A 12,318-nucleotide genomic window follows, 5' to 3' on the forward strand; every position below is an offset into this window, starting at 1 on the left:
CCTACTCACCCTTTCTTCCCTCCCCCCCCATCCCATCTGCCCCATTTTCTTTCTTTTCTTTCTGTCCGTTTTTGGATAAATAATCCTCTCCTCCCTGCCCCTTCCACCCCACCCTCCCCTTGATTTAAATAGTCACTGCTACAAATAACAAAATGCACTGTGAAGAGTCCAGTATTAATAAAGTCGTACTGTAATTAACAGCCCTGCCTCCGCCTGGCTTCTGGCCGGTCCTGTCCCCAGTCCAGCCTGGGGCAGGGGCGCCCCGGGAGCCCGGGGTTCGTGTTGCAGGGGCAGGAGTGGCCAGGTCTTGGGCCAGGACCTAAGCCTCTGAACACCTCCGCTCTGTCCCAGCCCGATGGAGCCAGGGAGGGCATCGGGGGCACTGAGGAGGACCAGCCTCTCGGTCTCGCTGAGGCCTCAGAGGCTAGGGCAGGTCTGGAAGACACTCAGGCCCTCCCTTACCATTTCCGGGCCACCTGGCAAAGGCAAATCTTGAGACCCAGGCCCGGACCAGCCCGCCCCTTTCCTGCGTGCTGCCTGCCCTTAGCCAGCTGGGACCTCCACAGGGAGGCAGCGGAGGGGCTCGCAGCCCTCTGGGGTTCACCTTCGCAGATGCAAACCAAACCAAACCAAGCAAGTGTTTAATAGAAAATAGGAGCTGGAAGAGCATCCACTGTGGCAAGACGTGGGGTGTGGGGCTCTGCCCTCGCCCCATGCTTCCCCAGCCCCCCAGCCGGCACAGTTCTCGCCTTGCAGGCCACGGGAGACGCTCAGCACCGCCTCCAGGCAAGGGAGGCAGCCCGGGTGGTGCAGGAAAGGGAAGAGAACACGGTCTACCTTCAGGTGCCCCCAGACCCCCACTGCTCCAGGTGAGACCAGGTGAGGTATAGAATGTGGGAAGCTGAGCCCTTCTCAGGCCAGAATCCCCTCAAAGGAAAAACTCTCTCCTGGCTGTTCCTCTCCCAAGAAGGAGGGGCGGGGGCACCACCACCCAGACAAGTCTCGGGCTCCACCGAATTGCAGGAGTACCTCCCGCTGCCCCACACAGGCCGCTGCCTGCGCCCTCGGCAGCTTCAAGGAGCCAGGGGTCTGGTCTTGAATCCTGGAGAGCGGGGCAGGGAGATAGGGGGCTTCTGGGACCGAGGGTAGAGCTGGGCAGCCAGGCACTGTGATGAGGGCTCTGCGCTGTGGGGCTGAGGGCTCGGCACCTCACAGTCCTGCCAATTTAGGACGGAACTTTGTTTACCTGCAGGGAACAGGGAGGAAAAAAAACTGCAGGAGTGGTCAACAGCCCCCCCTCGTTCCCAGACCAAGCCACATTGTTCTCGTCCCTGTACCCGGGGCCCATCTTGGCTTCAGAAATGCCCTATAGCCCTGGGGAGTGGAGGGCAGGCCCAGGAGGGTCGTGGGTCTGCTCAGTGACCTGATCTCTGAAGCCCGGGGTCCTGCCCCCAGCCCCATCCACTTGTTACTTACAGCAAGAACAGTACAGCAGTTCCATGACCCGGAAGCAGTTGTCCAGAAGGGCTTTGGGTCGCACCAGCTTCAGGCTTAGCCTCGGGGCACTCAGGAGTGACACTATCGCGTCCACCTTAGGGCCGACCTCCACATCCTAGAAGGGAGGAGACCGTCAGGACCACGGGTACCAGCCCCCCAACCCCAGTGAAGAGCAGGGTTGCAGCCCAAGAGAACCCTGGAGACTGCCCTGCTTGGAGCTGCACAAACCCTGAAAGAAGGGGACTGACTGTGACCAGGAGGCCTATGGGTAATTTCTCTCCCCCTTCCTGCAGCTACCAGGGTACCTGGGAGGGTCCCCCGCGACGCCCCTCACCCAAGCCCAACACAGAGGCTCCTCTTTTTCCATCTTTGGAAAAATTATTGCAGGTAGCAGGCCGGAATAGGGGGAAGTAGGGGGCAACCTTGCTGTTCTAGCCCAGGCCCAGCCACCAGCACACAAGGAGTCCAGACCCAGAAGGCTGTCCTTCAGGAGTCAAAGACCCGCACTGTCTGCAGGGAGCAAGACAGAGGACCCTCATGATGGTCATGAGGACACCTGGATGCCCGGCACACGGGGCCGGGCCAGTGTCCAGCTCCAAGCTCAGGGTGCTTCTCTCCGCAGTACTTAACGACGGGGGACACGGTGTGGGGAGCAGGGGGCCAGAGGGGGTAGAGACATGGCATAGAAAGGAAATGTGGGGCCTGAGCCAGGAAAAGACCTACCGAAAGGTACTGTACTGGGTTGAATTGCGTCCCCGCCAAATCCCCCATCTAAAAAAACTGTGTCCAACGCTGGGACCTATGAACATGACCCTATTTGGAAACAGGATATTTGCAGGTGTAATTAAGGATCTCCAGATGAGATCAATTTGAATGTAGTGTGGGCCCTAAATCCAAGGACTAGCGTCCTTCTCAGAGGGGGTGCTAGAGGGAAAGGCCATGTGAGGGCAGAGGGTTGGAGTGACGTGGCCACAAGCCAACAACAGTAGGGGCAGGAAGTGGGGAAGAGGCAGGAAGGGTCCCTCCCCCCTAGAACCTTGGTAGAGAGTGTGGCCTTGCTGATACCCCGAGTGCAGGGTTTCTGGCTCCAGGCCTATGGCACAAGGATTTCTGTATTACGCCACCAGTTAGCGGTCCTGTGTCACGGCAACCCAAAAAAGCCAGTCCACAGAGGCTTGGAAAGCGAAGCAAGAGTGGCAGGAGGGAGAAGGGGCCTGCCCCCATGGCCAACTCCCTGGTGGGGAGAACCCACTGCCCACCAGACGCTGGGCATAATTGGAGCGGGGCACAGACCATCAACTCCATGAGAAAGAAGAGAGACTTAGAGCTAGTTAAATCTGAACAAGCTGGGGGGTGGGGAGGCAGGGAGGCAGGCCTCAGCCCACCCATGACCTTCTCCGCAGCTCCCAAGAGCTCAGAGTCGGGCGCGCTCAAGGAAAACTAAGGATGCAAAACTGTCGCTTCAGGTCAGCTCCAACTCACACTCCCCACCGGCACAAAAGAACCACCAAGGAGACCACGGGGCCTCTGAGCCTCCGCCCAAACCAGAGCCTCCCCAGAACTCCCAGCAGCCACGGGCTCCTAAACCCTGGTGTCCCCCGCAGCTCCCAGCTCCAGCTGGGCAGCAGGTGGGGCTCCCCGGGCAGGCTCCTGACGATGGCTAGAATCGGGGAGTAGGGCAAAATGGGGGTGTGGGGAGAGGTCCCGCAGCACCCCCGTGGCCTGCATGAGCTCACACTGAGCCTGTGACCTTACGCTGCAGGCTTTCTAGAGGATGCATCCCTGAGGCCTCGGATCAACCCTGCCGGGCAGGCAGTTATCAGGAACTTTATTATTACTTGAAGTCCATAGTTGACTTTGTGCTGTACATGCTACGGACTTGGACAAACGCGGGGTGTCACGTATCCACCATTCCGTCTCCTACAGAAGCGCTTCACTACCCTAAAAACTTCCTGTGTTCATCCCTCCACCTATTCATGCTTCCTCCGCTCTCCTCCAAAAGGAACCTCCAGAAACAAGGCCAGAGAGATCATAGACTTGCCCGGGATCCCAGAGCCAGAGAGACAGAGCCCGGGGCATCTCCTGCCCCCAGCACGGCACTGGCCATGCCTGTCTCTCATCCCCCCTCAACCGTCCTTGGCCACCACACGCATGCGCACACGCTGCCTCCCGCACCTCGGCACAGCTCACCCTGAGGCTCTGCTGCACGTCCAGCAGCAGCGTGTGGACCTCCTTCAGGTACTTCCAGGACGGGTGGCCCTCGAGCAGCACTTCCTGCACGGACTCTGTAGCGCTGAGGCTCACCCAGACCCACAGATACCGCAGCTCCTGCTGGCTGACGCGGGCCCTCTGCTGTGGGGACAGGAGAGATCCTGGAAGCCGGCAGACACGGGCCTCGGGCCCTTCCCGCCACGGCTCTGACCACCCCCCACCCAACGTGTCCCCACAACGAGAGCAGAGCACGGGCATCCACGGTGGACAGGGAGCAACCTTGGGCCTAACCCGAGCGCAGACTTGCTCATGGAGCTGAGAAAGGCCCCCGGCAGCAGGACTTGCCAAGACCAATGTGCCTCTCAGGCTGGGCCCACGGGGTGTCCCAGGAGGCAGGGTCTCCCACCCAGGAGGGGATTCTCACCAGCCTGGTGATGTTGGCCATTCTGAGCACCCCCTCATAAGGCACGCTGACCCTGTAGTTGATGGGGAAGTAGTGTTTCTGGGGAAGTACAAGAACAAACCATGAGGTGAGAGTCAGAAATGGCTCAGACAGGTTCTCCCAGCTCCCAGACAATCTGGTGTAGGAGGAGAGGGCCTTGGATGGCAGAGGTGGCCTTCCAGAGAGAATATGCACTCGGCTCCCCACCAGGATAATGGCAGCCCTCTTTCCTCTGGGACACAGGGAAGGCTGAAACAAAACACGGAGTTTCTATGATGGCAGAAATTTCAGGCCAAGAAGTGGTTGAGGAGCCTACTACCCCCAAGAGTAGTACATTCTTTGGAGGTGAGGCAAACGACCTTAAGTGAGATTACTCTCATCACGGTGCTGCTTGCACAGGTGAATACTAGACCATGTGAATCACATCTCAGTAAAGCTGTCAAAACACCACACAAGACTTCCGGAGTCACAGTGGTCCATGGCTTCTCTACCCTCCACAAAGAGGTATGCATTCCAGTTTCTAGGTCCTTATCTGCCCTGCTAGCAATAAGGGCCTGGGGCTCCCCTGAGGCCTCCTGGAACCCCTCATGAGTCACAGGGTGAGCGCCATGGGGAGGAAGGATCAAGCAGCAGGGGTGGAGGGCCCGGGGATGGCTGGCCAGAGAGGGGACCGTGTGGACCACGTGCCTTGGCGTGTGCGGTGCAGAAAGGGGGAGAGAGGGGCCATGGGCGGCTCGGGGCTGACGTGGACCCAAGGCAGGGGCCCGAAGGTCCTACACCCTGGGAGCCCGGGAGCTTGGGCAGGGGCCTCAGCCAGTGCCGACACACTTGCCATGTACTGAAGGCGGTTCCTGTACTGCAGCTTGTCCCGCAGAAAGCCGGTGACGGCGCACTCCTCAGCCTGGGTCAAGGGCCACATCTCCAAACCCTCGTTCCCCAAGGCCATGCCAAGGAGGATCCCGAGATCTGTGGACCGCACCCAACAGAAACACATGAGCACCCCACATCACTTCCACGCTACCTGGGGGTGCCAAGCAGTGCACGTGTGGCCCCCTTTTCCCACCATGGGGGGGGGGCGCAGAGCCCCAAGGAAGCCTTACCCCCACCAAGAATGTTTGCCCCCGGGGTCCAGGCTCAGACAGCAAGGCCAGGCAAGCACCAGCAGTCCAGCCAGTGCACCCCTGCCCCCAGTCTGCAGAGCCCCCAGCAGTCACACCCTGATGCTGGTATCCGGTCTCCTCCCCACTCCTGTCCCATGGGGCAGATACAACCTCCTTTCCAGGGCAACCTCAGCCCCCACCCCCTTTAGGGCTGGAGTGTCCTCATAGCCTGGGTCTGCATTTCCATCTGGGGATTCGGGAGATATGGATGCTCGCTCCAACTCTACAAATGACTCTTGGGTGACCGGAGCCACGTTCCTCCCTGCCATAACTGATCTTGGCACCCCTCTCGGCCCCACACAACACGGCTGCCCTTCCAATGCGCTCATCCTGGGGAAGCCAGCCAATCTCAGGCTGTTCTCTCCTCCCTGCCAGCAAAAGAGCAGCGGCCTTCCGAACATGACCAGCCTTCACCACTGGGGGTCACTGTGACCTCAAAAACAGCTTTTCTGAGTTTCCCGTAACTGAACACACAAAAAATATCTGAGAATTTGCAAAAAAAAATATGAACAAGTGTCAAACTCATCAGAGCAGAAAGAAAACATAGATGGGCCAAAGATGTATCCAAAAAAATCAAATTCACCAATAAAGGTAAAGAGATATATATAGATACACACACAATCAGATGCCAAGTTTCACTTATCAAAATGGAAAGTGGTTTTTTGTTTTTCATAATACTTTTTTTTTTTTTTAAGATTTATTTATTTATTTATTTGACAGAGAGACAGCCAGCGAGAGAGGGAACACAAGCAGGAGGAGTGGGAGAGGAAGAAGCAGGCTCCCAGCGGAGGAGCCTGATGTGGGGCTCGATCCCATAACGCCGGGATCACGCCCTGAGCCGAAGGCAGACGCTTAACGACTGCGCTACCCAGGCGCCCCTGTTTTTCATAATACTTGGTGCTGGCAAAGTAGTGAGGCAGGTGCTCTTACCCTGGAAAGCAATTTGGCAATTTTTATCATTAGTGGACTTAATAATGTCCACACCCTTTGACTCATTAAGCCTTAAAAATGTTCACATCCTTTGACCTATCAGAGCTCCTGGGTGACTCAGGCGGTTAAGCGTCTGACTCTTGGTTTCAGCTCAGGTCCTGATCTCAGGGTTGTGAGATCGAGCCCCACATCAGGCTCCATGCTCACTGGGGAGTCTGCTTGGGACTCCCTCTCTCTATGCCCCTCCCCACCTCTCGCTCACAATTTTTTTAAAAAATTTTTTCACATCCTTTGACCCATTCGACTCATTTCTAGGGATAAGCCTGAAGGAAAATAAGAACGAGAGCCATCACCAAAAGATTTGTGGACAGAGAGTCCGTTGTGGTATTTTCTCCTAAGAGTAGCAATCTGTCAAGGGCTCCCATGTTCATTAACGAACGTCTCCAATCAAAACCACGTTGTCAAAGAATGTTTATGGTATGCTTACATGGTAAGAAAAATACTCATGATATGCTTAGTGAAGTCGTAAAAAGCATGACTCAACACCCCTCCTCTGGGCACACAGCACGCCGCGAATTCCCCACATCTGCGTGTGCGTGGGAAACGCGGTGTGCGTGCTGGAAGGAAAGGCTCCAAATCTCTGTGGGAGACTTTTATGTTCTTTATATTGTAGGACATAGTTTGTACTTTACAATCAATATAATCAACATCTATATTATCGTCATAGTCAAAAGCAATAATTTGTTTTCTTTTCTTTCCTTTTCTTTTCAAAATAACCCAGCAAGCCATCATCTCCTTGCCCTGCCCCTGGTCAGGAGTAGGAATTACTGACCTGACTTTCTCCACTCACTGCCCTGGAACGTAGAGAAACTTTTGTTCTTACCCCTTCACTGGCCTGGGCCTGCTCCTGGCCACCTCTCTAACTTCCCAGCCCTGCCGCCGGGCCTTTGCTCTGGCTGGACCCTCACCAGGAACACCCTAAATGGCCTCAAGCCCTGTGCCCAGGAAGCGCTGTAGCCCCCAGCCCTTCCCCTCGCAGCAGGCCACCCGCCATATTTCTCAAGGGTGCAAATTTGCAACCCATCTTGCGTTTCCTCTCTTGTCTTTTCCCAAGTGCTTGCCCCGGTATTTGGACAAAAGACCAGATAAACACAAACCAAACCAGTGTTTCTGCCTGCTTCCTATCTTGTCTCTAAATCAGTGAGCCCCTCAGCTTGGCACCCCTGCAGATCTCGATCATTCCTGGTTTGCAGTTTTTGCTCATACTTTGCCTCTACCCTGGGTATCCCCTTGCATGGCAGACCTCTTTCAAGGTCTCACCAAGACTCCTTCCCCAACCCCCACCAGGCCCTCCCCTGCCTGAACCAGCCCCCACAGTCTCTGTCTCTAGCACCATCTGTCCACCTCACTCATTATCTTGACCGGACAACTGGGCCCCTGGTATGTGAGTCCATAATGCAGTGAGCCACAACATGGTCTGTTTACTGAGCACTTTGGGGGGTTCATCTGGAACAAGGAATTAGGAGCATGCCTCTCAATCTTCTTTAAAGCTGGTTAAAGCCCAGAGTATCTGATTCAGGAAGTCTGGGGTGGGCGCAGAGAATTTGATTTCTAGCAAGTTCCCGCATCAGGCTTCCTGCCCAGTGGAGAGTGTGCTTCTCCCTCTACCTCTGCCCACCCCTCCCCCATTCATGCTCTCGTGCGCTCGCTCTCAAAAAAAATAAAAAAATTTTTTAAAAATCTGAATTTGCATCGTGTCTTTAAAAATCAGCATCTCTGTCCACACTTGGCCTTCCTTCCCATGGAGCAGTCACCCCTGGCTGCCCACTTAACCCCTGAAGCCCTACCCTCGCTGCCCTCACCCCTGTCCTGACAACTGTGGGCTCCTGGCAGGGAACGAGTCATAGAAAGCCACCACGTGCCGGCCTGACATGCATGGGCTTTGCCAGAAACCTTGTCCGTGAATAACCTGCCTTCGCCCAGACCCAGACTTCCTTTAGATCTGCAGACTGACCACCATCTCCAAACTTAAGCTCCTTTTCTGCTGCCTCTACCCCAAGAAAGTGGCCAGCAAACCAGTGACTCCGCAGGGCCGGCACGGCCGTAGCCTCACAGCAGCTCTGCACTTCAGAGAGCCCCACGGCCAGTGCACCCCCTACCCTGGAAGGGGGCTGCTCTTGCCCCCTCGCCCTCTGGAAGGAAGACACCCCCCAAGACAGAAGAGGCTGAAGAAAGAACAAGGAAGGAAGGAGCTCCTTTCCCGGGTCCCCAGCTGGGAGGGGGAAGGGCTGTGCCTCTCCTGGGGACAGCCCCTTCTGCTGGGACAAATGGGGCTTGTCCACCACCCACAACCGCAGTGACCAAATCTGAACCTCTGTGGAGGGTTGAACAGCATCCCCCTGAAAATCCTTGTTCACCCAGATCTTCAGATGTGACCTTCTTTGGAAATGGGGTCTTTGCAGATAACATGAAGGCCCACCCTTAATCCAGTGACCAGGTGTCCTCCTAAGAAGAAGAGAGGACACGGAGACACACAGAGAGTGTCAGGCGGAGACAGACACAGACCGGGGCGATGCCACCACAAACCACGGACTGCCAGGCGCCAGCAGAAGCAGCAAGAGGCAGAAAGGAGCCGCCCCTGGAGCTTCGGAGGAGGCGAGGCCCTGCCTACACCTTACTTTTAGACTTCTGGCCTCCAGACCTGGGACCGAATAAATGTCTGCTGTTTTAAGTCACCGAGTTTATGGTGATTTGTTACGGCAGCCCATCCTTCTCCAGCACCCAGCAGCCCCGCTTCAAGCCCCTGACCTGCAGCCCCCCCTGCCTCCCCCCCACAGCCCATCCACGTCAAAGCCGGCAGTCAGCCTCCACCATGCCTTCCATTCCCATGTCCATCTCCGGAACAGACCCTCCTCACTTCCTGCCCAGGAGGTTGCGACAGCAGGGCCAGCAGGTACCACAGACTGATCTTCCGAAAGCAGGGTAACTCCCAGTCACAACCCCACCCCCGGATCTTGACCCTTCCAGGGCTCCCTGCTGTCTCACGAACTGGCTTTCAAGGCCGCCACCATCTGAGCCCAAACTGGCTTTCCAGCCTGGCCTCTCATGGTCCCACTGCTGAACCTTTGCTCATGCTGTTCCCTCTACCTGGGACACTGTCCTCACCTTCCCACATCTCCCTGTGTCAACACTGTCCACCTTCGAAACCATTTCAAGTGGCTCCTCACCCCTGCTCCTCCTCTTGCTTCTCCTGAACTGGAAGCTTCCAGAACACTGGGTCTGCATCCTTCTGTCTGTTCTGAATGCCCTGACCCTTTGCAGTGTCCCTCCACAAGGGCCAGGCCCGATCCCTTGCAGGATCAAACCCCAAACCTCATCCGTGAGGCACACAGTTCCTAGTGCCTAACTCCGTGCCAGGCATTGGAGAGGGGCGCCAGCTAGCCCAGGCCTTGTTGCCATGGCACTAACTCTCCAGTGGGCATGTGGGAGGCACTAGAAAAATGTGTTGAATCTGAGTCAATTCAATTGAATCTTGGAGTCTGAAGGGATCTTGGTCTGGCCTCCCACCAGCAGGCTTGAGAGGCTTCTAGACGCATTCTGTCCTCATTTCAACTTATTTTTCTTTTTACCAACAACACTGTTCTCTTTCTGCATCTTAATTTTGTTCTATCATGGAGGGAGGGAACAGGGTGCCTTCTCCGGCACCTAGCGGCACTTCTTCCACATGTCTTGGGGCCCAGACACTTTCCCAAGCTCCCACCCCCCACTGGCCACACCCAGGGAAGCCAGAAATCCTCTCTGTCGCCTCTGCCCACCGCCCCGTGCACCCAGCACCTGTGAGCCTGAGAAGGTGGTGCTGCCCCTTGCCCCAACCCCTTGACCGCCCACTGACCATGCCCACCCAGCCTAGGACTTGCACCCACCATGCGGGTCTGAGCTGGGGTTGGCTAGAGGCAGGGCAGAGGGCAGCTATGGGAGTCCCCAGGCTTTTAGGCTGGGAAGCATCTCAACTTCTCACCAGCAGGAATGGCCCCGGTTGCCATGGTTACAGCAGAGCCCAGCTCTGGGCCAAGGCTTCCCGGGGCAGTCTCCATGGACCCCCCCAGTACTCACAGTGCAGCCAGGCGATTCCCCGGGGCATGGTGGTGCGCTGTGTCCCCAGAGAGCAGAGGCGGTGTCCCCAGCCGTGTGTCTATCCACAAAGGCCCAGGTAGGGCCTACATGGCCTCGGGTCAGCAAAGGTGGCCCAAAGCTGGGGAAGGGCTGGCCACAGAGGAGCAGCCCGGCAGGGGGCAGCAGGTGCTCCTGGGGCAGTGCCTGCCCTTATCTGCCTGGCCGCGGGGAGGGCAGCCGGGGGACAGCAGCTGCGAGTCCCATGGCAGCCAGGACCTGGCCTGAGACTCCGGCCTCGGGGTCTTCCCTCTCGAGCAGGAGAGTCCCCAGCAGGCCCCTCGGAATCTGGGGCTGGGTTGTGCTTTCTCTGATTTCTCCGTCTGCAGCTGCTCAATGTGAAATCTGGCTCTGGAGGGAGAAAGGAGGAGAGAAACGGATTATGTAAGAGCAGTGCTGCCACTCAGCCATCAGCCACAGGCACCGAGAGTCTGTGTGCACTGCACCCACTGCCTGGCAGGGGACCCCGGGGAAAGACCGGAGGCCGGCTCCTCAGCTGCACCCGAGAAATGACTACAGAACATCCCAAGGGCAGCACTGGCCCGGACTGAGTTACGGGGACACCAGGTGACGGCCCTGGGCCTGAACCAAGGCAGGACTGGGGAATAAATGAATGGCTGACGGGGTTCAATCAAGAGAGCTTCCTGCAGGAGGTGACGCTGCATGCAGTTAAAGTACCTGAATGACTCAGGCTGCCAGGAGGATAAAGCAGCAGCTGTCTTGGCAGCCTCCCCGTGCATAAGTCTCCTGGAAAGGCCCTCAGTACTGAACCCCATCACACATCCCAGACCCCCAGACCCTGACGGAGAAGCCAAAAGAGTAAGAAACAGGGTCACGGTCACCTTCACACCACACTGTAGAGCCCTGGGCCTGGGCACCTTCTGTGTGGTTCTAGCCCTTGAGTCCCTCCAGAATGGAGGGAATGTGTGAAAGCTGAAAAGGACAGCCTGCGGGAGTCACCTGAAGACACAGGGGCTAGAGCCTCTGGGGGCCACGGAGGAAACTGGGCTGCTCCCAGAGGCCTGGAAACGGGGCCCCTCCCCGGCAAATGAGGCCGGACCAGTGGCCTGACAGCCGGCTGCCTCAGACAGTGGCCCTCCCCACACCAGAGAGGACACCCCTCTCTTGCACGCGCTCGCTCGCTCGCTCTCTCTCTCTCTCTCTCCCCCACCCATCTCTCATGGGGGAGGGTGAGGAGCTTGAGAATGTCCTCTCCCATGCCACCCCCAGTCTACCCCATGGCTGACAGCAGGTGTGAGGGAGCTTACACAGGGAACAGGTGTGCCAGAAAGTAGACACTGGAATGTTCCACACAGTTCAGTCGTGAATACTCAATTTTTAAAAAATATAATCATGTTACTATTATTGTACATTCCCAAATCAAAAATTCCTTGTATCATCTAATACAGAATCCATGTCCCATTTCTCCTGGTAGTTTTTAAAAGGTTTTGTTTTTTTTTTTTTTTAGGTTGCTTTGTTTGACTCAAGAGCCTAACAAGGTCCATTGATTGATGTGTCTTTTTTTTTTTTATATTAAGATACAATTCACATGCCATAAAATTTGCCATTTTAAAGTGTATAATTCAGAGGGATTCTTTTTTTTTTTTAGTAGATCCACAAAGTTGTGCAACCATCACCCACCATCTAATTCCAGAACATTTTCATCACCTCCAAAATAAACTGTATTCGTTTGTCGTGTCTATTTCCTCCCCCTACCCAGCCCCCCGCAAGCAACCACGAATTTGCTTCCCATCTCTATGGATGTGTTTCTTCTGGACGTTTCATATCAATGGGCCTCTTTCACTTAGCGTAATGTTTTCGGGGTTCATGCATCTCAGACCAGGTGACAAACTGAATGTAACCCCCTAAATTCATATATTGAAGCCCTAGCCCCCAGTGTGATGGGAG

General features: G+C 56.1%; 1 protein-coding gene, 1 long non-coding RNA gene and 1 pseudogene across 3 annotated transcripts; 1 reads left to right on the top strand and 2 right to left on the bottom strand.

The window, feature by feature from the left end:
- Positions 1-172: 172 nt before the first annotated feature.
- IL34 (interleukin 34) lies at positions 173-10,461 on the bottom strand. Of its 2 annotated transcripts, none has more exons than XM_026495189.4 (6): positions 10,354-10,461; positions 4,983-5,116; positions 4,133-4,210; positions 3,688-3,846; positions 1,477-1,612; positions 173-1,246 (listed from the first exon to the last, which is right to left on the bottom strand). In XM_026495189.4, exons 1-6 carry the CDS (start codon positions 10,379-10,381, stop codon positions 1,074-1,076), a joined length of 708 nt encoding a protein of 235 aa, XP_026350974.1. In that variant the 5' UTR covers positions 10,382-10,461; the 3' UTR covers positions 173-1,073. The 2 variants fall into 2 exon arrangements, with proteins under 2 accessions (XP_026350974.1, XP_026350973.1); XM_026495188.4 differs by having other exon boundaries at positions 3,688-3,849.
- Positions 1,607-4,602, top strand: LOC130544116 (uncharacterized). Its single transcript, XR_008960104.1, has 2 exons — positions 1,607-1,765; positions 2,901-4,602. It is a non-coding gene; the product is annotated as an uncharacterized LOC130544116 (long non-coding RNA).
- Positions 10,433-12,318, bottom strand: part of LOC130544115 (dnaJ homolog subfamily C member 7-like) — a 20,367-nt pseudogene continuing 18,481 nt past the window's right edge.

The sequence above is a fragment of the Ursus arctos genome, unplaced genomic scaffold (genome assembly GCF_023065955.2).
Source record: "Ursus arctos isolate Adak ecotype North America unplaced genomic scaffold, UrsArc2.0 scaffold_19, whole genome shotgun sequence".
Classification (NCBI taxonomy): Eukaryota; Metazoa; Chordata; class Mammalia; order Carnivora; family Ursidae; genus Ursus; species Ursus arctos.

Coding starts and splice junctions, on each gene's coding strand:
- IL34 (XM_026495188.4), bottom strand. CDS start 10,381: ATGCCCCGGGGAATCGCCTGGCTGCACT. Junction 3,850..4,132: donor TGGCCAACATCACCAGGCTG/GTGAGAATCCCC, acceptor CTGTCCCCACAG/CAGAGGGCCCGCGTCAGCCA. Junction 1,247..1,476: donor ACTGCTGTACTGTTCTTGCT/GTAAGTAACAAG, acceptor TGTTCCCTGCAG/GTAAACAAAGTTCCGTCCTA.